Source organism: Cavia porcellus, unplaced genomic scaffold (genome assembly GCF_034190915.1).
Source record: "Cavia porcellus strain 051 isolate PalLab524CR breed Dunkin Hartley unplaced genomic scaffold, mCavPor4.1 scaffold_2, whole genome shotgun sequence".
In the NCBI taxonomy this organism is placed as follows: domain Eukaryota; kingdom Metazoa; phylum Chordata; class Mammalia; order Rodentia; family Caviidae; genus Cavia; species Cavia porcellus.
This window is the reverse complement of record NW_026947485.1, coordinates 39,552,970-39,578,497: the sequence shown is the minus strand read 5'-3', so window position 1 is coordinate 39,578,497 and position 25,528 is coordinate 39,552,970. Positions and strand designations below refer to the sequence as shown.

At 57.1% G+C, this 25,528-nt stretch overlaps 1 protein-coding gene across 2 annotated transcripts; it reads right to left on the bottom strand.

Annotated features, from left to right (window-relative positions):
- Positions 1 to 3,111: 3,111 nt before the first annotated feature.
- On the bottom strand, positions 3,112 to 25,111 carry Kcp (kielin cysteine rich BMP regulator). Of its 2 annotated transcripts, none has more exons than XM_063240974.1 (42): positions 24,873 to 25,111; positions 22,486 to 22,652; positions 21,872 to 22,061; positions 21,709 to 21,785; positions 20,992 to 21,076; positions 19,714 to 19,781; positions 19,389 to 19,485; positions 19,189 to 19,271; positions 18,915 to 19,008; positions 18,012 to 18,100; positions 17,052 to 17,145; positions 16,867 to 16,946; positions 16,697 to 16,790; positions 16,373 to 16,458; positions 16,219 to 16,300; positions 15,908 to 16,060; positions 15,729 to 15,835; positions 15,558 to 15,651; positions 14,891 to 15,064; positions 14,729 to 14,811; positions 14,540 to 14,633; positions 14,273 to 14,464; positions 13,890 to 14,060; positions 12,702 to 12,815; positions 11,909 to 11,994; positions 11,577 to 11,667; positions 11,360 to 11,442; positions 11,179 to 11,272; positions 10,046 to 10,219; positions 9,748 to 9,830; positions 9,072 to 9,192; positions 8,105 to 8,184; positions 7,842 to 7,941; positions 7,118 to 7,206; positions 6,752 to 6,848; positions 6,529 to 6,671; positions 6,130 to 6,302; positions 5,938 to 6,049; positions 5,753 to 5,854; positions 4,712 to 4,876; positions 3,702 to 4,008; positions 3,112 to 3,542 (listed from the first exon to the last, which is right to left on the bottom strand). In XM_063240974.1, exons 1-42 carry the CDS (start codon positions 24,952 to 24,954, stop codon positions 3,274 to 3,276), a joined length of 5,019 nt encoding a protein of 1,672 aa, XP_063097044.1. In that variant the 5' UTR covers positions 24,955 to 25,111; the 3' UTR covers positions 3,112 to 3,273. The 2 variants fall into 2 exon arrangements, with proteins under 2 accessions (XP_063097044.1, XP_063097034.1); XM_063240964.1 differs by having other exon boundaries at positions 12,639 to 12,815; positions 24,873 to 25,110.
- Positions 25,112 to 25,528: the final 417 nt, after the last annotated feature.

The window sequence follows — 25,528 nt, the reverse complement described above, 5'->3', positions numbered from 1 at the left end:
GGCTGGAGGTGAAGGGCATAGCCTAGAACTCTGAAAGGGTTGGGGAACCCAGATCCTCAGGACAGCACCCCACGGTGAGGAAGGTAACCCCTAAGATGGCTCCAAGGTGCCTGCTCCTGGTACTCAGGCTCTTGTGTGACATTTCCTATCCACAGAAAGTGCATAGAACATTTCCTTCCTGCTCTCCTGAGTCTTGCCAGGAAACTGCAGCCCTGGCCTGACCCTTCCTTAGTGAGCTTCCCTCCTGTAGCTGAGATTGCCACCACCCAGAGCTGCTGCTGCCTGGCTTACAGCGCTCAGGCAGCCAGTGGCTGAACTGGCACTGGGATCCACATCCCCAGTTCTCAACTCTATTTCAGGGCCCATCTCCACAGCAACCTCCTTTGGTGTCTCTATCCATCTCAGGGCAGCCTGGGCATCAGCGCCTCCACCCTCTTAGGACCCTCGGTAGCCACATTAAAAGGCTTCCTGGCCAAAAAAAATGGGCTGGGGAGTTAGCTCAGCGGCATAAGTGCCTGCCTTGCAAGCAGGCAGTCTTTGATCCCCAGTATCGGTAAAAACGAAAAAGACCAAAAAAAAAAAAAAAAAAAAAAAAGGCTTCCTGGCATTGGCACACAGTTGATTGACCAGTCACTGTGGAATAATAGCAGCCTCCTAGTAACAAGCATGGGTGTGTGCCAGGCTCCATGCAAAGTCCTCTAATAAGTTCACAGGTAATTCAGCAGGCTTGGAGAAAGATCTACCATCATCCTCATTTGATAGCTAAGGAGACTGAGGCTCACAGGCCTCACAGGGGGCATCAGAGCAGATTTGTGGGCAGGGCTGTCAGTCTCCAAAGGCCATAAACCTTCCATTTCCCTCACCTCCACCATGGCCCTCAAGCCACATGTGCCCCTGCTCACCTCACTTACCTGCTGCTCAGAATTCCCACCCATCCTACCGAGGGGCTGGCTGTACTGGCTCCGTGTGTGCTGGGCCTGGTGTCTCTGATACCAGAACCGGGTCCAGGAGGGCCAGAAGAGGCCCAGGCCTGCCCCAGTCAACAGCTCCAGGTCCCAGAGGAGCTGTAAGAAGGTGGGGAGCCAGGATGTAAGGGGGCACCGGCCCTGTCCCCTACCACCCACCCTCCACCCTGTCACCCTACCTGCTCCTGGGCCCGCCGGCTCCGCTCCATCTCCAGCAGCACAGTGGGCAGTGCCAGCCCTAGGGGGCAGTCTTCACCCAGTTGTACCTGGGTTGGGCAGAAAAAAAGCATCAGGCCCCTGCCCACCCTCTCAGAGGCAGTAAGTACCAGCCTCCTCACCTGACGCAGTGCAGCCTGGAGCTGGCCCAGCCTTGCAGGGCGCTGAAAGAGGAGCTGGTACAGGGCCAAGGCCTGCTTGGGGCTACAGGGGAGCTCTGGGTCCCCAGGAGAGGCTGCCTGTGCCATGGGGAAGAAGTCAAGGCAGATGTCCCTCCCTGCTCTGCCTCTACCATCAGAGCAAAGAGGTGGAAGATGGGCAGTGAGGACCAGGAGCAAGGTGGAACAAAAGCTTTGATCTCAATAATGCAGGGCCCTGACACTTGAGCCAGGGCCTAACAGCACCTGAGCCTCATGATGTCACGCTGAGTCCTAGACAGGTTTCTTGGCTTGCAGGTGGCAGTGTGGAACACTGAGTGTGACCTTTGCAAAGAGCTATGTGCATACTGCTTCATGGCCCCCATTGAGGACTTATACACACACACACACATGTGTGAACTCTGTCATGTGAGCATACAGCGGCGGTGGCTCCTGGCAGGTTGGAGGACCCTCTCCACAGAATCCCTCCTGCCTGTGCTGCAGGAAATAGGTGCTGTTGTCATCCCGGTTTACAGAGAAGCAGCCTGGCTCCAGAGAATCACTTGCCCTGAGCTATGGCCATGTTTCCTTAACCTGGATATGGAGGACCATGGCAAACAGGCTCTGGGGAAACACAGTCCCAGGAGATGACCAGAGCGGAGACGGTGTGAGCACACGAGGCTGTGCAATGGCGAGCAGGGCTGGGCCTGCTGCTACGAGCAGTCTGCAGTCAGTTCAGCAGTGCCTCCTGCTAGATGCGTGCTGTTGCCCCATTTTACCGATGAAATCATTTGTGTAAGTATTAAGAAGGCCAGGGACAAGACATAGGAGACATCTGGGCTGTTGAGTGCCCCCCCAAAGGCCACTGTGAAAGGCTTGGTTCAGAGGGCGACACTACTGGGAGGCCCTATCATCACCTTTAGGGACGGGGTCCGGTTCTTAGTTCACCAGTAGTGTATTCTGGAAGGAGGCTGTGAGAACCCTGCCCCATCCTGTCTCTCCCCATTTCCTGCCTCGTGATAGAAGCTCTAACACACACTCCCTGCCATTGCTATCGAGTGCCCTCAGCAGGGGCCCAAAGCAACAGGCTGCTTGATCTTAGATGGAAATCTCTCTCGCTTAATTAAGTCACAATAAAGAGCTTGGCCAGGCCCTCCTCTGGAGCACTGAGCCCTCAGTCCACATTACAGGGGCCTGTAATGACCATGGAGTTCCCCTAATTAGCTGTGATCTGTAAGCTCCAAGGTCACACAGCTGATACACGGCAAGGGAAACTAGAATTGTGAAATTTTCCGTTTTGAGACCCATGTCCTCTCCCCTACGCCATCCTCACGGGCAGGTGCGCATGCTCACACTCATGTGTCCCTGAAGGTGTCTGTGCACGTGTGTCTGTATTTTGTCACTGTATATTATCCCTCCCTGCCTTCCCCCATGCATGGGGTCCCTGAATCACCAGCTCTTCAGGCAGCCCAGAAGGTAGCCGAGTACTTAGTACCACCAACCATAAGGAAAGAAAGGGGAGCCATGTATAGAGTGAGCTTCTTAGCAGCTGCTCAGGCCATGTCCGCTACAGACCAAAAAGGACAGCGCCAGGATGCCTGGGTCCTCCTGCCCATGTCAGAGTTTCCCAGATAACATCAGAGAGTGGCTGGTTGGAGCAGCCCAGTGTCTCAGGCATGAGGACTGAGCAAGGCCCTCTGACTCTGGGGACAATGAGTGCTGGCTCCATGTTCCCAGCTGCTCGACCACCTCCCCAGTGCCAGGAGAAACACACACACACAGACACACACAAGGGAGTCTTGAGCAGGCCCAGAGTTTACTGCTGTTTCTTTACAAGACAGAGGCCCAGGCTCGCAGGGCCTAGCAGGGCGTTATCCCCACAGCTCTGACTGGGGTGGTTATTACTGTAGCCAAGAGAAGACTTCTGGCCCAAGGAGGCCCAGCTGGGTATCTCTCTAGCTCAGGGTGGAGCTAGGGGCTGCTCCTGACCACGCAGTGTTGAGTGGCTGGGCCCCTGTGAACAGGACTGGGGGGCAAGCATCAGGGGGGATACAGTGGCCCTCATGTTCCACCAGGCCTGCCGGGCACTGGCAGCCAGGGACACAAGGCCTCACACAGTGGGCTGCCAGTTCTTCCAAGGGGATGTGCTGGTTGAAGCAGGTGCGGGGACAGGGTGGGCCACATTCATCAAACACGAAGCCTCGGTCCAGGGGGCAGCCCACCACTGCAGGAAGAATGGAAGGCAGGGTCATGGGGGTCCCCCCATCAACATTGCTTACATCTTGTAGACCTCTCCCTGTACCCACCCCATGCAGATCTGAGTCCCCTGGGCCACCATCCTTGCACCATCTCCCCCCAACCTGCAACCTCATCACCCCCTCACCACACAGGGTAGGGCCCCTCCAGACAGGTGTCACGCCTGCTTGGCGACAGTGACTGGCATAGGCCTGCAGGGCATCACAGAGGCAGGCATCGGCTGAGGGGCCAGGGCCACAAGCACATAGGTCATACACACAGGCAGCAAAGAAGGGCTCTGGGGGCACCACAGCATGGCAGCGGCTGAATGAGGAGGATTTCAGCTGCCCACACCGAACATTGGCCTCACGCCTGGCACGGTACCCTGCTGCCCGACATGGATCCACTTCTCGGCCTGCAGAGCAGGGCTGGCCAGACTCTGGCCCATCTGGGACCTACATGGAGACAACCTTAGTGTGACAATAGCCTGGCAGGTGATGTTTGTGTGCTGTATCTTCACAGTACTTCCCACCCAATCATTTGCTTTAGCCTCAAAAAAGAAAGAAAAAACAAACTCCCTTTAAACTGGGTGTGGTGGTGCACACCTGTAATCCCAGCACACAGGAGGCTGAAGCAGGAGGACTTCCATGAGTTCAAGGCCAGCCCAAACTAGAGAGCAAGACCATGTTTCAAAACGAAGCAAAAAAACTGCCTTCAAGAAGAGAAAAGGAAGGGGCTGGGGGTTTAGCTCAGCGGCATAAGCACCTGCCTTAAAACCAGGCAGTCGTGAGTTCGATCCCCGGTACCGATAAGAAGGAAAAAGACAAAAAAAAAAAAAAAAAAAAAAAAGAAGAGAAAAGGAAATCTCATCTACTTTTTCCTTGTCCTCATTTTATAGATGAAAAAAACCAAAGTAAGTAACTTGTCCAAGGTCACACAGCCAGTAAATGGCAAGGCAAGACTTAGGGCTTCAGCTGATGAGGCTTCCTTCATTAGGCAATCGTACTGTCTACCACATGCATGGGGCCCCCAAAGCTCCCTGAAAGCCCAAAAGCCCATCTGGGGCCTTCTTGTCATACCAGAGACTATGCTGGGACTCACATTTTGCTGTGCTCAGCTCCTTCCACCTGCCCCAGCTAAGGCCTCTATGCCACTCACCTGCCAGCTATTCCCAAATGCAGCTTCTGTGGGCAGGAGCAGCCCGTTAGGACCCTGCAGATCATCCTGGGCAAAGCCATTGAAGTTCCCACAGAGTCCACAGGTGTGGCCCCGGTAGGAGCCGGGTACCCTCACCTCCACCTGGGACCGCCCGTCCCACAGCACCTGCACAGAGAGGCCTGAGACTGGGGAGGAGGGAGTAACGGAGCAGAGAGACCCCCAGGAGCCCAAGGTCCACCATGGGCCTGCATGTGTCAGCATGTACTGTGCCATAGCGGGGAAGATGGGCCAGTGTAGGTCCCTGGCCTCGGCCAGGTCACCACCCATGACACAGCCCTGGGAAAACACAGGTGACAGTGGAGCTGCCCATAGCTCCTAAGTGAGGGCAGTTTCTCCTTTGCCACCCCTCAGCTGGGCCCCGGTACAATGCCACCCTCTTCTGAGATTCAGTGTCTCCTGACCTTCAGGCTGTACAGTTACAGCCTGGGTCAGAAGAACACACAAGCCTGATTTCATGACTGAGGCAGCAGGGTAAGTCACTTTTCCCTATGAGGTCAGGAGAAATCTCACACATCCCCTACGGTACCTTAGTTGACACTTTCCCCACCCCTACTTGCCCTCTCCTCACTTTGCAGATGGAAAACCTGAGTCTCAGAGATTTGCAGATGAAAAATTTGCAGATGAAAAACCTGAGTCACAGAGATTTACTCCAGCAAAAATGTGGCTGAGTCAGGAGTAAAACCAGGGACTGGGAGTGTAGCTCAGTGGTAGAACACTTGCCAAGCAAGTGAGGCCCTCGGCTGGATCTCTCACACTACTGAACAAAACAAAGTCGGGCCCCAAATTCCTCTGCTTCTAGTGGTCTCTAGCCTGGATTTCTTTCCTGGGAATCCAGCTGCATCCTCTTACTCAGCTGCCTCACTGGGCCCAGGAGGCGGCTGGTCTCCTATTCCCTCTATCACACAGAGCCTAGACAGGCCCATGGATCTCAGATCTTCCCTTGGGGAACTCAGCCCGAGCCAGTCTCCCCTCAAGCCTTACCTGAAGTCCAAGCCAGGCATGCAAGATCACAGTTTGTCCCCACAGCTCCACATACAGCAGTGGCTCCTGCAGGAAGGGCAAGGCCACTGGGCGCTGGTCCACCTGGGGGAGAATAAAGAGGGTGCAGTGTTGGGCAGATGAGAGGACAGTGCTGGACAGCACCCTTCCCCAGGTCCTCAGCTCACCAAGACGGTCCTGCCCTGCAGCAACTGTACAGCCACGTCTCCCAACAGCACTGCCACCTCCTGGGTCCAGGCCACACCACTCCGGCCCCGGTCATCGTTGGTGACATGCACACTATGGGCAAGAGAGGCCTGGGTGCCCGTGGTCAGCAGGGCTGGATGTGAGGTTCAGATAGAAGGGAGAGGGGTGCGCACCTGAAGTCCCCACCATGGCAGTCCTTGACCAGGACGTAGCTGCAGCTGCCCTGGAAGTGCAGCAGGCGGCCGTCGAAGGTGCGGTAATGGGGGTCTCCGAAGGCCATGCAGGAAGCAGGCCGGGGCAGGCAGCGTGGGCAGCAGCTGCCGGGACTCAGGGCAGGGGCCTCGTTCTGGCCTCAGCCCCAGACAGCATCAGATCCCAGGTGTTCCCTGTCTGGACCCAGTCACCCACCCAGGCTCACTGCAAGAGGGATCAGGGCACCACCTGTGGCCGTACCTGGAATAGCACCTTCCTGGGCTACACCACCCAGCACCCTTCTCTCAAGCCTGGTTACTCTTGGACACAGTTGTGTCCAGTGCACCTGCACCCCACTACCTCGGTGACCATGTGCTCACCGAGCTGCAAGATGGTGGCGGGCAGTGCTGGCTGTGGCAGTGTACGGTGCCAGCCACGCAGGAGCAGTTGGTGCAGACATCTACAGTCCAGTGCTCCCCAGAGGCCACCTGACGGCCCTGGTGTTCACATGACTGGGTGGAGGCTGAGGGGACAGGAGGCAGGCAGGCTCAGGGACTCCTCTCTTATCTTGCTTATGCCTCCTCCATCCTTCTGGCCCCTCACCTTGACATTTCTCACAGCAGCTGCCATCTTTGAACACCCGGCCATGGGGACATGAAAGGGGCTGGCACTCCTCCAGGTGACATTCCACATGGCCCCGCTGAGGACAGACATCATTGCTCTAGGCGTTTCCCTCAGGCCCTGGGGTCCCCCCTGGTCTCCATATCTGGGAACCTTTTGGGCAGTCTTTAGGCAGCATCCCCCGTCTGTCTGCTCCCGACCCATCACGGTTCAGGCGGGAAATGAAATCCAGCCCTCAACTCCTTTCCCAGCACAGAATACTGTGCACCTCAAGGACCACATATTTGCTGATGGATGTCACACCTTCCCCTCTTTATCCACCTATGAAACACCCCCCCCCCCCATTACCCGGCAGGTGCAGGCAATACAGGCATTGCTGGGGTCCCGCCAGCTTTCTCCATCTGCCACTCTCCGGCTTCCAGCCTCCACCACACATTCTGAGGGGAACGAATGGCCTGGCTTGGCACTGTCCTTCGTTTTGCATCTCCCTCCCTGGACTCACTCTGTGCTCTCCAGCTGAGAAGTGCCCACACCATTCCACCATCACTCAGATGGAGCTGATTTCTTCAACCAACATCCAGAAAGCCTGGCCGGTGCTGGGCATTGCACTAGTCCTCTGGATGTCTCCAGGGTCATGGAGACCCAAAGAACCAGACCTAGAACCTGCGTCTGGGGCTGCTGCTAGTGCTGCACTGCAATGCCTACTGGTGGGCCAGGGTTCTGTAAGCACCACGAAGGCCTATAGTCCAGGTCTTGAAAATCCAGGGTAGGGGGCTGGGGATTTAGCTCAGCAGCATAAGCGCCTGCCTTGCAAGCAGGCAGTCGTGGGTTCGATCCCCAGTACCGATAAAAAGGAAAACGACAAGGAAAAAAAAAAAAAAAGAAAATCCAGGCTGACCTCCCTCCCTCCTTCTGCCTCATAGGTCTCCTCTCTTCCCCAACAAATGGCTTCTTCATTTATTCAAGAATGAAACCTACATTCAGAGTGCAGACCCCAGGCTCATGAATGCCACTGCATCCTGTCTGTCTCCCTCTGGGGTTCCTCTCTGAGGAGGTGAAGGCTGACACTTACCCTGGCACACAGGGCAACAGCTCCCAGGTGGTGTGTGGTGCTCCAAAGGGGGACAGCTGAGCTCAGGACAGGTCCGGCGAATGCAGAGCCATGTCAGGTCCTGCCCGTTGTCATGGCAACATCATAGGCAGAGACAGCAGGTCTCAAGGAGTTGGCAAGGTGCAGGAAGGGGAGGACACAGGTAGGACAGGACATTCGGGGGGTGAGCGAAGATCAGAGAGGGTCTCAGCCCATGAGGACAGTTCCCAGGGCAGAGGGCTCACCTGGCACCGGCAGGTGTAGCAGGGATCTGTCGGGGCTAGCTCAGACCCCAGGAGGCTCTCGGTGCAGTTGCTCAGCGCCTCTGTGGAGACAAGAAGCTGGTATGGAAGAGGCTGGAAAACAGAGCCAGGGTCACACTCGCGGCTCTGTCCTGAGTTCTTGGGCCCAAGGTGTACCTATATCCCAGGGATCTTGACTCCAGGGAGGACACATCCTCTTTCCCTTTCACTCAGTAAAGAGAAGTTTGGTCTCCTAACATGGATCTTTGCTATCCACTAAGGAGCAGGAACTGCAAACTGACAGTGTGGCTCCCTCAGTCTGGGGTCCCTAAGAACAGCCAGGCTGCCTGGCCTGCTCCCATGCCACTTCCTTTCACACAATCTGGCTAAAGCAGCACGGGGAAGTGCAGGAAGGCAGGCACCCCAGTTCTCATCCCAGCACTGGCACTCAGTGCCTGCATCATCATGAGCAGAATAACCAACCTCTCTTGTCTCAATTGTAAAAGGGATAATTTTCACTAGATAATTGTGGAAATTGTGGAAATTGAATGAGATACCACCTCCATCTTTTAAAATCCTCATTCTAAAGGGAAAAACAAAAACAAACAAAATACAACAGCTCTCCTAAACCTGTCAGCCTGCGGCCCCTCTAATCCTCACCTCACAAGCCCCAGGGAGCCTGCAACTGGCACAGTTGTCACTCTGCAGCGCCACCTGCTGGGTAAGGTGCTCCACAAACACGTCCAGCTGCTGAGAGACTGGAGTCCCTGTCAGCTCACCTCACTCTTCCTAGTTGCCCTGTGACTGTGTCCACCACACTTACCAGGGCAAGGGCCACCAGAACAATCCACTGGAGTCTGGAAAGGCCTGGGGCTGGGCCCAGGGAGGACAGCTGACTGGCTTTTCTTGCATCACTCTGTGGGTGGATCTCTACCCTCTTAGCTTATCTACCATGTACCCCAGGACTCACGGGCACAGGTAGGGCAGCAGTGTTGGGGCTCAGGGATCAGGAGTTGGCTGGGTGGGCAGCCCACCAGACTGGGACACTGCCGCCGATGACAGCGAAGGCTGGGAGGCCCCTCAGGCTGTGGCTATAAAGGCAAATGCGTGAAGGTTGGGGGCCAGTCCATGAACACAAGAGGCAGCCCTCTGCCTCCCCGATGTGCCTTCTCCAGGGTGTGTGCAGGCACAGCAGAATCAAGTCTGAAGGCAGGCTCAGTGTCTCCCTAGACTTGTGCCCCCCCCCCCATGTCTAATGCCAGCAGGGACAGAACTCTCAGGTGTCTTGTACTGGAGCTCTCCCACCACCCTGGCCATCTCCACTGCCTGTCTTTTGGCCCATGGCATCATTCACCTGCTCAAACTCTTCGATGGCTCACCACTGTCTTCCATGACATCTGCATACTCTAGATGGCTCCCCATACCTCCCCCAACACCCTGCCCCTCAGAAAGCCAGAAGAGTCGCACACTGCTTCCTCGACTCGGACCTTGTGCTCCATGTTTAATGTGCTGGCCCTGCTGGCCCCAGTCCTGCTCAGTCCTGACCGCAGGGGCACTCTTCCATCTCAGACCCCATGGTGCCTTTTCCCCCCAGCAGTGACTTTGCCATCTACAGCATCTCCCTTGGGGTGCCCCCAGCCTCCTACCTCACAGATGCACACTTCACAGGGGTCTGCCCCGGGCTGGAAGCTTTCACCAGCCTCGTATTTCCGGCCCTCATGCTCACAGCCTTGGGATGAGACAAGAGCAGGGCACCACCAGGAAGCCTTCAGGCAGGCAGTGATTCCAGGGATGGGGTCCTCTGCCTTTGAGTCCCCCCGCCCAGGACTGCAGAACGGAGGCTACTTCTAGAGGATCCCTTCTCTTCCACTCACTCCCCACCAAGGTGGGGAGGTACGGACCCCAACCCATCCTGTCCCCATTCTAGGGTCCCAGCACCAGTACCAGAACATCGAGGGCAGCAGTCACCAGGCTCCAGGTGAGGCTGGGCACAGGAGCTGACACACTGGATGTGGGCACAGGTGACGATGCCCTCGTGACACATGCAGGAGGAGCAAGGGCTGTCAGGGAGCACCCAGCTACTGCCTTCAGGGTGCTCCTCCCCATGAGCCAGGCAGCCTGCAGTCCAGAGGCAGGACTAAGCTTTGCATCTGAGATCTGACATCTGTCCTGCCCCCTCCCCCAGGTGATCAGCAGGACGTGTGGGCACCAGGGCGGAGGTCTGCTGGGATGTGGCAGGGAGGGAAGCAGGGATAGAGTTCTGTCTGTGGCAGAGGGGAAAGGCACGGAGCAGGGTCACAGCACCTGGGATGGCCCTGTCCTGTCTGCCTGCTTGCTAGAGCGAGCGGCACGCAGCAGGCACTGTCCACTGCAGCCCTCGTGGATGCATGGGCATACAACAGGTCTGTAATAAATGCATGGCCCTCGCCAACTGTGTGCCCCAAGAAACCTAATATCTTCAAGCCTCAGCCTCCTGCTCTGTTAAACTGAAACTGTGTCTGTCCTGCCCACTCACAGGGCAAGTGGCCCAGCAGGCTGGTTCATGTTAACTAGGTGGCACCGGGCAGCATGTGGCACCAGGGACAGCAGACAGGCTCAGACATGTTCTGAAGCCAGTGGTCTCCAGCCAAGGCAAATTAGGTTACCTCTCTGTAACTCTGATTCTTGTTTGAGGGTTTATTTATTTATTTCATCTCTGGGAGGTGAACCCAGGGAGTACCAAGCATATCCAGCCCTGTGTTTTTGGTTTTTGTTTGTAAAGATGTAATAACAGCATTTATCTGATAAGGCTGCTGTGTGGACTAAATGAGATAATAGGAGTGACGTGCTTAGCCTGGCCTATGGTATGTGATCAGTAGATGCTAATTATCATGATGATTAGTGTTATGAATGGGGTGTGGATAGAAGAGCAGAGCTTTCAGGACTCTTAACCAGCACCTGGCAGGCCAGGACAGGGAGAAGGTGGAAGAGCTGAAGGAGCCTGGGGTGGCAGTCCAGGACGGACTCTGGAGGGCCACTTGGCAGGCAGGCCTGGTGGGGCTGAGCATGGGCGTGGATAGCCCTGGGGGCTGGCCTACCTCTGCAGCGAGGACAGCAGCTCCCCGGCTCTGTGACCTGGTGCAGGCATGGCAGGGGTGGGCACTGCAGCCGCGCACAGCTGACCTGGCCAGCCTACAGGAGATGTGGGGCCAGCAGTTTGCTACCAAAGTCAGGGGGCACCAACGCCCTCACCTCATACCCTCCTGATCCTTGCAGTACCTGACAGCGACACCGCTCACAGCTGCCTGCAGGGCCCTCAAATTCCTTTCCATCTTGGTGCTCCTGGCCCCTAAAATGGCAGCCTGTGGGAGACACACTTCCTGGGTGGGAACCTGTGCCACCCTGCCCTGCCCTGCCCTGCCCTGCCCACCCTCAGCTGGGCAGGAAGGGAGGAAGAGGGCACAGCATGAGGCTAGGGCAGCAGAAGGCAGCTCACTGCGGCAAACAGGGCAGAAGCAAGGTCCCGGTGAGGGGTGAGGGCAGGGAGCTGGGCGGCATGGTCTCCTCTGGCAGCGCATGGAGCCTTCCTGGCGGGGAGAAGACACATTACTACTTCTGCCTCCCACTCCAATGCACCCTCAAGCAGGCTTGCTGTCTCTTGGTGGGCCTGCGACTGAACTGCCAGGCCCACACCCGCTCTGCTGGCCCAGAAGCCCTCAGTCCAGTTCCATCCCCAGAGAGGTCAGCCGGGTGAAGGAGATGCCCTCCCCAGCAGGAAGGCAGCATATGGAGTGAAAGGACACCAAGGTCCTGAAGGCAGCGCCTCACCTGGCAGGTGCAGAGGGAGCAGGTGGGATCAAGTGGGTCAGGAAGGGTCTCTCCGGGGGCAGCAGTGACCCCATGGTAGAAGCAACCTGGCAGAGAGGGGAACACCATGAGGGCCATCATAGACAAACCCCTCTGATATCACACACACAACCACGGCCAGGGACCTCCCAAAAGCTTAAGGTTAAATGACTGTCTGGGACAGGCAGGGAGAATGAAGTGTGGCAGAAAAAACAGGGCATCGGCCAGGCCGCAGAGAGCAGGATTTGCGTCCACGTGGGGCTGGAGGACAAGCAGATGGCACGAGGCATATGAAAGATAGCTGGGGACTTCCTGCCAGGGGGGAGCCCAGGCACACTGGACATGTAGCCAGCTGGGCTGGGCCAGGCAGGATGGGCTAGTGCAGCTGTTCCTCCTGATTAGTGAGTGACTCCAGAGCAATAGGACAGTTGTGAGCAGGATGTCATATTTTAGGAAGGCAGTGAAACAATCTAAGAGTAGGAAGGATCGGAAACCAAAGGATCAATTATTTGCTGAGTGTGAGTCTGGAGTGAGGCGACAATACAGAGAGGAGAGCGCACAGCGACAATACAGAGAGGAGTTGGGAATGAGTGTGATGGTATATGTTTGTCTCAGTAGAGAGCTGAGTGGCTTAGCTGGGTGGCAAAGTCCCTGACCACTGGAGGCCCTTGGGAGCCCTAGCAGGGGGACAGAAAGGCAGGTATAGCTCTACCCTGGCAGACTGGGCAGCAGTGCCCCAGTGGGGTGAGGGCATGAATGCAGCCTGGAGGCTCACAAGGGCGGCGACTGCAGGTCACGAAGCCTCCAAGGCAGGTGCACACGTTGCAGGGTTCTTGGGGATCTGGGAAGTCCTGGCTGCTCAGGTAGGACTCGCCCAGGTATTCACAGCCTGCCAAGGTGAGAGGGAGAGGGTGGGCTGGAGGGAGAGAGCATTGGGAATTGGGGAGAGAGGAGGAAGAGGAGGAGGGAAGGAAGGGGAGATGAAATCGAGGGGAAATGCCCGCTGGCTTTGAGCTCAGCCAGGCAGAAGGCCAGACCCTGGGAGGCCTGGCACAGGCAAGCTTTCTTCCCCTAAGCCTGCAAGAAATCCTTTTCATCTCTAGGAGACAAGCGTCAAGCCACTGCAGAGCACCAATTTCCCCAACCTCAGGAGTGGATGTAGCTAGTACACGGCCAAGGGCTCCGTTTTTCAATGCCCTTCCAGCCCTCTGGTTAAATTTTTCAGAGGTTGGGCCAGGTGTAGTGGTGCACACCTGTAACCCTGGCACTTGGGGGCCTGAGGCGAGAGGATCACCAGTAGTTCAAGGCCAGCCTGAGCTACAGGGTGAGTTTAAAGACAGCCTGAACTGCATAGCAAAACCCTGTCTTGGAGAAGAAGAGGAGGAGGGTGGGGGGGAGAGGAGAAGGAGGAGAAGGAAGGGAAGGAGGAGGGAAAGGAGGAGGAGATAGAAAGAGAAAGGAGTGGGGGAGAGGCTTCCTCTGAAAGCCTTGACAGGGAAAAGTTAATAATCTCTCTAGAAGTTAATAATATTGTATATCAATTATATTCATTTTTATAATAATCTATTCCTGGCAAGTCTAATTTTCCACTTCCTGTGTGATATAAAACTGTCTAAATAAATTTAAATTAACAAATGAATTCGAGGAAAAGTACTGAATAAATAAAAATCCTGTTAGTAGAAGTTTTGTAGCAATAATTGCTAAAATAGTACAAGACGGTGGGAACTGGGTCTGTTCAATTCCTTTTCTCTTTTAACAGCAGTTAAAAAGCGCAAAGAGGTTATGTGATTTGTCCAGAGTCACATAAATAACATCAAAAGCAGGAGAAAAGATAGCCTGTAGTTCATAGCTTTTTTTCTTACTGTAAAAAAAATAAATAAATGAAACGTCCTCGTCCATTCCAGGGCAGTAAAGAGGACTCTGACCGGATCTGCACCCCCGCACCCTCTGACCCGACCCTCACCATCACAGGCAGGGCAGCAGTCGCCCCTGGCGGGGAAGGGGCACTGTGCAGGGGCACACGGCCTGGGCTCGCAGGTGACAGTGCCCTCCCAGCAGAGGCACTCGTGGCACGCGGCGCCGGGCTCCGGGAAGCGCTCCCCGCTGGCGAACTCCTTCCCGTGGTACCGGCAGCCTGCGGAGGCGAGGAGGGGGCTGGCAGCCCTGGGACGCGGCCCTGGGTCCCCCGGGGTCCCCCTAGCATGCACGAGGTGTGGGGTCTGCTCTGCCACGCGCCGCACCCCGCGCCCTTAATTCCTAAGGAGAACCCTGGGCCGAGCGCGGGCCTGGAGGAAGGGGCTCCCGGGCGGCCCGGGTCTCTGGCCGGGCCGGGCAGCGGGGCGGTACCGTCGCAGGAGCGGCAGCAGCGGCCCTGGCGCGGGTGGGCGCAGGGCGCGGGCGCGCAGGGCAGCGGCCGGCAGGACACCGCGCCGTCCAGGCAGAGGCAGCGGCTGCAGGGGTCGCCGGGCGGGGAGAAGCGCTCCTGGTGGCGCGCGGGGGCGGCGCCGGGCCGCGGGCAGCCGGCGGGGGCGGGCGCGGCTGCGGGAGAGGGGGGTCAGCGGGGTCCGCGGGGTCCGCGCGGCGGGGAGCGCGGCCGCGGGGGGCGGTGCCTACCCGGGCACTGCGGGCAGCAGCCTCCGGGGGGCAGCGCGGGCTCGGGGCAGCGCAGCGGCGGGCAGCGGCGGGCCAGGCACTGCACACTGCCGCTCTGCGGGGGGCGGCGGGGCGACACCAGGCTGGGTGAGATCCCCACCCCTGCCAGCCCCACCGCCACTCCCCTGGGCTCCTGCAGGGCACATTCACCAGACAGCGACACAGGCGGCAGGGGTCCGAGGGGTGCGGGAAGTCGGCTCCGCTGGGGTACTCTTTCCCGCCGAAGGCGCAGCCTGGGGAGGCGGCAGCTCTAAGTCAGAGGAGGCCCTCTGTGGCCTAAGCGAAAAGGGCACCGTCCCCACCTCGCCTCACCGCTGCAGTCGCTCTGGCAGCAGGTCCCGGGCAGTGGGTGGGCACAGGGAGCCCGAGGGCAGGGACGAGGCTGGCAGCGGGCAAGGCCTTCCTGACAGTGGCACTCTTGGCAGGGGTCTCCAGGGTGGGAGAAGCGCTGGCCGTCTATAAACACCTGTTTCTCCAGGATGCAGTCTGGGCAGTAAGTAGGGGTGGGGATGGAGGGAAAGGTGACAGCAGGTGACAGCTCCTCTTCTCCGGGGAGCCCAGAGCTGCCAAGATGTTCTGGCTTGAAAGCTGAGTCCGTGCAGGGAGGAGGCTGTCTGCACGTGTGTGCAGACACTGTATGTCTCTGAGCATACACGTGTGTGTGACAGTGTGTATGTGTGAGCATCTGAACCCTGTCACCCCAGCATCCTTGCACCCCAGCATCCACTCCCCTACATACAGATGCACACATAGTGCGTGAACCTGTGTCACGCAGGTGAACATGTGCGTGTATCTGAGAGGCGAGGCACTGGAAGAGGAAATGCAGGACAGGAGGGAAGGGACATCAAATCTCTCCTCCCACCCACACCCCGTGGGTACCAGAGAATTTTTTGTTGTGTGGGACCAAAAGTAGTGCAGAAAGCCATTGATTCAGGAGGTATCTGATGTGTCCACAGGCCCGGTTAGAAGTAAGCTGTACCTGGACACCTGGGGCAGCACTGGCCAGGTTGACTCTGGGGCCTGGCACAGGTGGTGGGAGGGCAGTTGATCACAGAGCACCTCACAGTCCCATCCTGAGAGCAGGAAGATGCTGTGGGGTGGCCGCAGGAGGGGCTCAGCCGGGCAATGGCGAGCCAGAGCGGTACTGTACCTTGCAATGGCAGGCCTGGCAAGGGTCTTCCGTGTCTGTGAAGTTCTGCCCACTGGCGTATGGGTGGCCATGGTAGGTACAGCTCTCACAGCTGGGGCAGCAGGCACCTGGATGGGGCAGGCTGGTCAGGTGGGCAGGTGAAACAGGGGAAGAAAGCCAGGGTGGGCTGGGGCACTCACCAGGTAGTTGGGTGGGGTGTTGGCAGGGGGGTGGGGAGCAGAGCACAGGCCCACAAATGGGCACCCCATCTTGGCAGGAGCAGGTGGTACAGGGCTGACCATCAGGCTCCCACTGGACCCCTTCAGCAAACTCCTCTCCATCAAGCACACAGGCTGCAGTGAGGGGGTTGTCACAGAGCAACCAGAATACTTGTCACCCACCCTCTCTTTCCCAGCCCTCAGGGTCCCCAGTTTGACATCCTCCTGGGGCCTCTGTACCCCCTCAACTCTCCTCTTTACTGCAAAGAAACAGCCTCCTCCCATACACCCACCTGGGCAAAGCCTCGGGCCAGAGCCAGATGGGGCACAGGGGGTGACTGGGCACTCCTGCTCCTCACAGGAGACCTCGCCAGCCTAAGAGGAAGGCCAGGTGAGAGGCCCCCAAGGAGCAAGACAGCCTGGGTGGGACATGATGAGACTGCCCACCTGGCAGGAGCAGCGGACACAGCGACCACTCTCCTGGAGCCTGAAGGTCTCCTGGCTCTGATACTGGAGTCCCTGGTACTCACAGCCTGGATGGGAGGACAGGTGGCTGGGGGGGATGAGGCTGGCACCTGAGGCATCCAGCCCCTTGTCATACCACAGCAGCACAACTCCCACCAGTCCTTACCCCCCCCCCCCCCCGAAGGTGAGGTACAGACTCACCTGTGGGAACAGCAGCTTAGGTGCAAGGAAGCCACGCCCATCACCACCCAGAAGCCCTCCGCAGCCAGTGCCTGCCTCTCAGCAGCAGCTGCAGCTCCCACTCACCATCGCAGACTGGGCAGCACTGCCCAGAGATCCTGCCTGGGTGTCGGCAGGGCACAGGTGGGCAGGGCAGAGGCTCACACTGGACGCTCCCGTTCTGCCAACAGGGTGTGGTCAGTGGGCAGCAGGCAGTCCCAGAAGCCAGGCTGGCCCTGCCAGGCAGCCACACTCACAGCACAGTGACAGCGCAAGCAGGGGTCCCCGGAGCCCACAGGCTCCCCACTACGGTGCTCCCTCCCGTTCAGGAAACAGCCTAGTGGGAAGAGGTGCACAGGCTGTCCTCGAGGGCCTTGCCACCTCACTCCTGGCCGTTACGGGAAACCCAGGCTGGACCGGCAGTCAGGAACCCCTGACTCACCATCGCACACCGGACAGCAGGTGCCTGGGAGGGGCCGGGCGGGGTATGGGCACAAGCTGGCACATTCTCGCTGGTGGCACTGGATGCGGCCCTCCTGTGGGGGTGATGGGAGGAAGCCAGGGCAAAAACAGTGCAGGAGTCCCAGCTTTTTGGGCACTGGGTGCTATCAGTGAATTGCACCGCACACACAATTCTTAGGTTAAAGTGCTGACCCCTGGCCCCCTCAGAATATGACTTTATTTGGAAATAAGGCTGCTGCAGTTACTATTAGTTGAGATGAGCTCACACTGGAGCAGGCAGGTCCCTAATCCAACTGACTTGTAATGAGGCAAATTTTAGACTAAACACACAGACAGACAAGCAGTGCCATCAACCACACCACCACCTGCCCCACCAAGCTGGGAAAGGCACAGAGCAGATTCTCCTGCACACCCCCCAGAAGGAACCAACCCAAACACTGATCTTGGATTTAGGTAACATTTCTACTGTTTATGCCACTTGGTCTGTTGTCTTTTGTTACATAAGCCCTAGGAAACTAATACTGTATCAGTATAAAACCTAGCTTGGTACTCAAGTACTCTGTACATTAACCAGTGCAGGATATTAATAAGAAATTTTACATCCCTTGGTTCCAAGTCTTTGAAATTGGTACAGCTACACATGTATGTGCATCTCAATTCTGATTGCCACATTCTAAGGCTCAGAGGCCACATGTAGTGGTGCCCACCAATTGGATGTCCCAAGACAAGCTCCCTGGAGCTTTTGCTGCCATCATATCCCACTCTGTCTCTCCCCCTTCTTTGAGAGTGTGTACAGCTGAGCACACCAGGCCGGTGCACACAGCACCCAGGATTCCGTCTCCATCTCTGCCCCGTCCCAGTCCTCATGAATACACTCACTGGAACAAGGTTACCAATCCCGTGAAGCCAAAGGAAGGATGGGGTGAGTGACAGGACTCACCAGGCATTGGCAGATCTGGCAGGGGTCGCCGGGTGCAGTCCACTCTTGGCCATGGTCCCTGTGAATGCCATCTTCTGTGCAGCCTGGGACTGGGTACAGAGGAAGCCTGGTAGGAGGTGTCCCAAGTCTCCCCAGATGCCTTTAGCAGACCAGGCTAAGCCTCTGCATAGGCAGAGAGAGGCCCCCATGGCAGACTGCCCCCCATGGCCTTCCTCCACAGCACAGCCACCCCCACCTGCCCCTGCTACAGGGGGTGCTCCACACCTCTCCCTAGCTCCCACTCATAGCTACTTGTACTGCACCCCTAATGTTCACACACACCCCAGTCATGCTGAGGGTCAGGTCCAAGCCTTGCTTACATTGCCCCTCTTCCTGGAAGGTCCTCTGCCTTCTTTGACCCATCACCTAGCTAACTGTTCTTCATCTTAAGAGTCCCCTTCCCACTGGCTGCCTCTGAGCCCGCCTCCCGGGCCAGCTGGATCAGAAAGTCTTCTGAGTTTCCTCAGTACCTGGCCCTGCTTTTATTCCTGACTGTGACATTTGTTTCACAGTATTGGTGTCTGACTCAGGGTCACCCTAGTGGTCATTGCCGAGGGCATTTCCCTCATTTTTGGTGTTGGGGTGCTGAAAGCAGGTTAATAATGGCCATTTATTACCCAACCCTATGAGGTCTAGAATATCACTATAGTAGAAAAATGGGGAAACGGAGGTATAAATTGACCTAGAGCCACACAACCACTAAGTGACAATTTGAGCTTAGACACTGCAGCTCCAGATCAGGCCTGGACTGGCACTGTTCCCCCGAACCCCAAACCAAATCAGTTATCAGAGTGGGCTGTGGAGGTGAAGCAATGACATGAGGGTCTGCTAGGGGCTCCATAAGAAAAAGTCAAGGGCTCTCACCTTGGCACACTGGGCAACAGTGCCCAGGCCTCTGAACTGGCTTTGGGCAGGGGCTGGGTGGACACTTCACAGGCACACAGCGAACCAGGCTCCTCTGTAATGCACCAATAGCTGCAGCTGCCCACAGGTCTCCCAGAGGGTACGAGGCGGGCAAGAGTCAGGCAGGAATGGAAGGACCACCGTGGCACCCACTCTCACAAGACATACTATAAATGACTAAGAGCAGCTGGCATGGCCCAGCCTGGGGCCTTGGCAGTGGTGGCAGAGAACTTACCAGGCAGGAGCACTGGAGACAAGGGTTGGAGATGGAGAGGAAGCTGGCCCCCTCTTCGTAAAGCTGTCCCTCATACTCACAGCCTGGGGAGGGTTGCCAGGGTGACAGGTGGGTCACTACACAGTGAGCATCTCCAAGGGACGGCATAACCCCCTAGTGGGAACTGGACCCACTGGGACTAGAGCAGAGCAGGAGGTCACCTGGCCGGCAGACAGGGCAGCATTCCCCAGGTGGGGTGTAGCTCTCCAGACAGTTGAGCTTGGAGCATGAGGGCCCCTGGCACTGCACGGTCCCTGCCTGCAGGGCAGACATTGAGCCCTACCTCACTCCCTCCGCACTGCTGGAGCCAACCTACTCTCCCAGCCTTGCAGCCTAGCAGGCTCCAGGCCTCAGGCCCTGGGTAAGGCAGCAGCCAGGTCTGCATCCAGATTAGGATGGGTCGGACCTGGGGCGGCGGGAATGCAGGTGGGGGCTGGGGCAGCAGGGGTGCAGCAGATAGCTGGGGCCACGCCCTCATCCTCTTACCTGGCAGGTACAGAAGACACAGGGCCCTGGATGCCATGTTTCCCCTGACCTGTGACCCTCAGGGCAGTCTGCAAAACCAGACCCAGGGCACTGGGTGCCACACCACAGTGGCACCATTCAGGACCCAGGTATCAGAGAGTTTTATGTTTATTACAGCTTTCCAGCTGGTGACAGTCAACTCTCTCACTCTAACATAAATATTTGTTTATTCCGACAGGGTCCCCCTATGTCGTTGAGCATGGCCTTGAACTCACTATTTAGCCTAGGCTAGCCTTGAACGTGTACCCAACCTCCTGCCTCAGCCTCCCACAGTGTTGGGATCACAGGCATGCACGACTATGCCTGGCTCCTCAGTGTATTTAGTTTATAACAGGTAGGAGTAAAGTGTTTTGAAAGGAGTGATTTCTTTTCTTTTCTTTTCTTTTAATTAAAGGCCATTATTTCAGGGATTCAACCAGTCACCAACTCCTGCACATTATTTAGAAACACCTGCCCTAGCAGTCTCTTTTTTTTTTTTTTTTTTTTTGTCTTTTTCATTTTTATCGGTACCAGGGATCGAACTCACGACTGCCTGCTTACAAGGCAGGCGCTTATGCCGCTGAGCTAAGTCCCCAGCCCTCCCCTAGCAGTCTCTTACCATCCCTGGCTCCATGCCTAAATGATGGCTGTAGATCCCCCCACTGGTCTCTGCGTCCAGCCCACATCAACTGAGTATTCCTAAATATTCTAGCCACACTCTAGCTCTTCAGCCTTCCACCACTCCCTTCTGCCCACAGAAGAAAGTCTAACTGCAGGGCTTATACCAGCTGGTTTCCACTGGCCTTCACAGGCTGATTCCTGGAACCTATTTCTCTGTGCCTGGTTCCTGTGCACCAAGGGGCCTCTAATACTCCTCCTCATGGGGGAAATCCCACCTTCTTTTGAAGATCCAGCTCAAATGACCCCGGCCTACAAAAGCCTCCATGACTGACTGGCTACTCAGATGGGCATCCCCTGCCCTCCTGTTCCTTCCTCTGGCAAAGTATGTGCTGTCTTCTCCATCTCTTAATCTATTCTTTGGATCTTAAATCTTATGTTAGATTAGCTGTAAATTTAGCTTCTCAACTAGACCAGATGCTTCCTGAAGGTCTGGATAAGCTCTGAGGCAGTCACAGGCTAAGGGTCAGCTTTCCTGGCCTCCAGCACTCCCCCAGCATGGTCATAGTGTCCTCTCACTCCCCCGTTCTCAGGTCCCCCAGAGCACAAGCAGGAGGGAGAGTCAGACCTGTAGCAGGCTACCTGGTTCACAGTGTGGGCAGCACACTCCTGGCTCAGGGCAGGGTGATCCTGGGCATGGCTTCTGGGTACAGGTGATGGCCCCTTCCTGCGGAAGCAGGTTAGGGTGATTGCAGGGCCTTCTGAACCCCAGGTAGGGACTTGTCCAGAAGCAGAAAATGAGTTGGCTCAACCTACCTGGGCTATCCTAGCCCAAGGGCAGAAAGGAGATATCCCACCCCATGCCATCCTTCCTGAAGCCCTGGACCCTGAAAACCCTCTTTTCCAGGTGCCAGCAACTTCCCCAAAGTGGAGAGATCCTCGGAACAGAGCCAAGGGCTTTCTCAAGGGAGGAGTAAGAAAGAAAAAGCCAGAAGAAAAGTCTATGGAGGCAAGTGACAGAAAGCAGGCAGAGGGGAATGTGAGATAGCAGATGGGCGAGGTGAGGGGAGCAGCACGGTCACACAGGCGAGGGCCCGAGGAAAGAAGACAGCACCTGCATCTTCACCCTCCATGCCACTATGTGCCACGGCCAAATCAGGGGCCTTGGGGTCTCTGGAGGTGGTGGTGCACTTCAGAATGCAGAACCCGTAAGAATCAGCCCAAGGCCACAGTCGCAAGGTTGAGGAAAAGGACAGGCAGAACCCATCCCTCAAAACCTAACAATAGCTCTTCGTGACACACAGCTAGAGGAGAGGATGCGGGACAGGGACGGGATGCCTGGTGGTCATGGGAGCTCACCAGGCAGCGGCAGGTGATGCAGGCATCTGGGGAGAAGGCCTCCCCATCACCATAGACCTGGCCATTGTGGCTGCAGCCTGAGGAAGAAACATTGTGGCATTCAGGCCCCAGCATCATCTCCAGGCCCTGAAGTGGCCCAGCAGGTCGGTGGGGTGGCACTAACCCTGGCAGTGGGGCAGGTCGGGCTGAGGGCCACAGCGTGCCACCCCATTCTGGCAGATGCAGGCGGTGCAGGCGTCCGGCTCCCAGCGAGCACCCTCGGGCCATGTGCGCCCCAGCCCCCAGCACTGGGCAGAGGTGGGGCGGCACTCGCAGGACTCCAGCTGCCTCACTCTGGCCTGCAGCTCCTTGTTCTGGGGAAGGGTGGGACTGCAGCTCAGGCTTCCCCACCATTTCACATGGATTTGTGAGGTGAGGCAGGATGAGAGCTTGACAACTCTACAGAAGAGGTGAGACTCCCCGCTTTGACATCCACTTCAAATAGTTCTCAGGGAGCAGAAGTCCATCCTTGGGCAGAAAGGGGACTCGTCCCCACCTGTGCCTTGCACAGAGTAGGTGCTGCATCATGAAGGGACAGAAACCCAGACCAACACAACAAGGACCGGAGTCCTCACTCATGAAAGAACAGATGCAAGGGGCTGTTCAGAAGAGACCTTCTCTGTGTGCTTTTACAATGAAATTATTTTAGGGTCCCCAGGTCCTCCCCAAACCCTCTCTTTTCTTCCAATATGCAGAAGCCCACCTCAACCCAAACATGCAGCCCTACATCTATGGTACCTGCTCTCTGAGCTTGGTCACCTCAGCCTCCAGTCGCCCCAGCCGTTCCTCCAAAGGGTGCCACTGTTTCTGGGGGCTGCCAACAGCGACTGAGGAGTGGGCAGGTGTCTCGTGCTGGTAGTTGTGGATGTCAGCAAGCCCGGGGGGCTCCCTGAGGACAGTCCCACCTGAAGGGCACAAGAACCCACCAGAAGGCGAGGGCTAGTTCTGTACTCTACCAGCCAGGGAAGGGGACGTGGTCTGGGGATTTTGTTTGGTTTTGAATTTATTTATTTATTTATTTATTTATTTATTTTTTGAGATGGGGTCTTGCTCTGTAGTTCAAACTGCCCTTGAACTCACTAGTAGTTTCAGGCAAGCCTCAAACTCTTGATGATTCCTCCTGCCTCGGCCTGCTAAGTGCTGGGATTACAAGCGTGGACACCTGTCTGGTGAGGTCTGTAAGAGTTGAAAGCTAAGGGAGGGCATACAAATAGGTAAGGAAGCCCTGAGTAAACAAAAGTGGTCCAGAGCAGCTTTCCTTTCTTGTCAGTTTGAACCTCTGGGACACTGACCTGTGAGGGGACACAGTACCCAGACCAGGGCCTCCCTGCAGCCTGGCGGACTCTGTAAAGACCCTTATTATAAGAACATGAGGTCACTGCTCCCAGGCTCACAGTGACCTAGGAACCTAACCTGTCCCTGACATGTCATGCTGGGAGAACCCAAAAGCCAGCACAGGCTGAAACGCAGGGTGGGTAAGGCAGCTACCTTTGTGGAGGTAAACCCTGCACACCTGTCTGAAAGGGCACCACCTCCAGCCTGGCCACTGTTTCTTAGGCCTGCGGCCGTGGTCTAGGGCTCCACGTGGTGGGTAGGTGGGCTTTAGAACTTGAGACCTGACTGTGTTTTCTGAAGGGTTTGGAGGAAGTGCTGGCAAAGCCGCCATGAGCTTCCAGCACCCCAGGCCCAGAGAACACAGCCTGCCCCTGGTTCCGGATGACGCTGAATGAGAGAAGCGGGAAGGCCTCTGAGTTCAGGTCTGATGCTGGAGAAGGGCCGTGTTGCCTTCTCACCTTCATCCTGCTCTCCCCAGTCAGGAAATAAAGTGGGGTGGGGCAGGCAGACCCCAGCGGTCACTTCCCACAGACACCCAGGTGGGGACAGGAGTGGGGGGTGCTACAGAGGGGCCTTGAGGAGGAGGTAAGAGCCAGAGGCCCAGAGAGAGGAGTGGCCTTTCCCATGCGGCAGCTCAGTAGCAGGCAGCCTGGGGTGGCTGGAGGGTTTCTCACTGACACTGAGGCAGGAAAACAAGGTCATCCTCTCCTCCCCCCAGCCCTGCCACCACCAAGGAGAGAGGGGACTCTAGTCCAAAACCTGCTTTGCCCAAGTTCTTTGGCTTGGATAATGCCACCTCACCAATGCAGTTACCTAAGCCAGAAATGTGCAACTCTGCGCCCGTCGTCTGCACCCTCCTCAGTCCCATCAGCCTCTGATCTCCAGTCCCCACCTCTCCTTGGGTCTTCTCCCAGCTGACTACAGTCCTTCTTTCTCAGCTGGACCTTTCTAAATCTCACAGGATGGGGGTCCCCTGCAGCAAGTTCAAACACGACCTCCCCCCCAACAGGACCCCTCTTTCCACCACCCCTAAACTGAGCCCCTAAGCTCATTCAGCCCCTAAGCTCCTACCACCAACATTGGAGCTCCCTGTTACTGCTCCTGTCACACCCACATACAGGGCATCCTGTCACCAGCAACGGCACTCTGTCCTGGCCCCGCCCTTGTGCTCATCTTCCTCCCCATCCACATGAGGGCGCTCAAGGGCAAGGTCTCCGAATCTGAAACTCCACCAAGCTGGTCCCCCCCCACCCCCCTTCGTATCCTGGCTTGCTCCTTCAGTCCTGTTAAAGACCAGGGGCCTGAGGGCTCCTCTGGCAGACTTACGCCTTCCGCAAGGGCTTCTGAAGGCGGCACAGTCCCACTGCTGCTGTGGAACTCTCCCCTAGCCCAGCTCCCCTCCAAGCCTTCCTCCACCTCTCCCTGCAGGGCCCCCCCCCATTCCTGCCTGTCCCCCTTGGGGGAGGGATGGAGAGACTCCAAGTCTGCTCCCACAGCAAGCTCCATTTCCCTCCTCCTTTCCCATGACAAATAATTAACTTCAGATTCTCAGATGCCAGAGCAGCCTCTCCCCCGCCGCGGCCTGCAGGAGTCTCAGGGGGATAGAGGAGCCCCCCCCCCTCCTGAGCCCTCACCAAGGCCGGGTTCCCCCATCCTCTCCCCGACCGCAGATGAGAGGACGAGGGGCAGCCACCAGGTGGAGCCGGGCGGAGCAGCTCGGTCCCGAAGTGGCTCGAGCTAGGCGGAGCAGGGTGGGATGCCTGGCGCTCCGCGCCCTCTGCCCGACTCACCTCCCGCGACCCTGCCGGCCGCCAGGGCCAGGCTGCAGAGGTGCAGCAGCAGGAACAGCGGCGCCCCGCCGAGCTCGGCCATGCTCCTCCGCCAGCCCCGTCCGTCGTCGTAGTGGCTCAGCAGGCCTGGGGGAGGCGGAGTAGGAGGACACAGGCCACCTCCCACCCAGTCTTTGTTCAGGGAGGGCCCCTGGCGTCTGTCATCCCACTCGCAGTGCCCGCCTCTCCGATGGCCACCTCGCCTGGGGCCCCAGCCCAGCCCAGACCCCAGCCCACAGCCCCAGCCCCGGGCCTGGTGGTGGCCCCATCTCCTGTAGATCACCCAGCTGGAGACACCGAACATAAACAGAGTCACAGCTCCGGGGCTCTGGGACCGCCCTTCTCTTTGCTCCTTGAGTTGTCCTGGGGTTTCTCAGTTTAGCTCTTTCCCCATCTCCTGGGTTTACAAGAGCAAACTGAACTGGGCTCCAATCCCTGTGTGGTCAATTCCATGTGGCCTAAAACAGACCTGCTATCTTCTCTGTGCCTCAGTTTCCCTGTTTGTAAATCTCCCCTAGAGACTTGCAGCAAGGACTAAGTGAGATTATGCAGACAAGGAATTTAGGGTAGTGCCAGTAAGTGCCAAGTGCCCAGCTAGTAACATTAGGTGCTAGGCT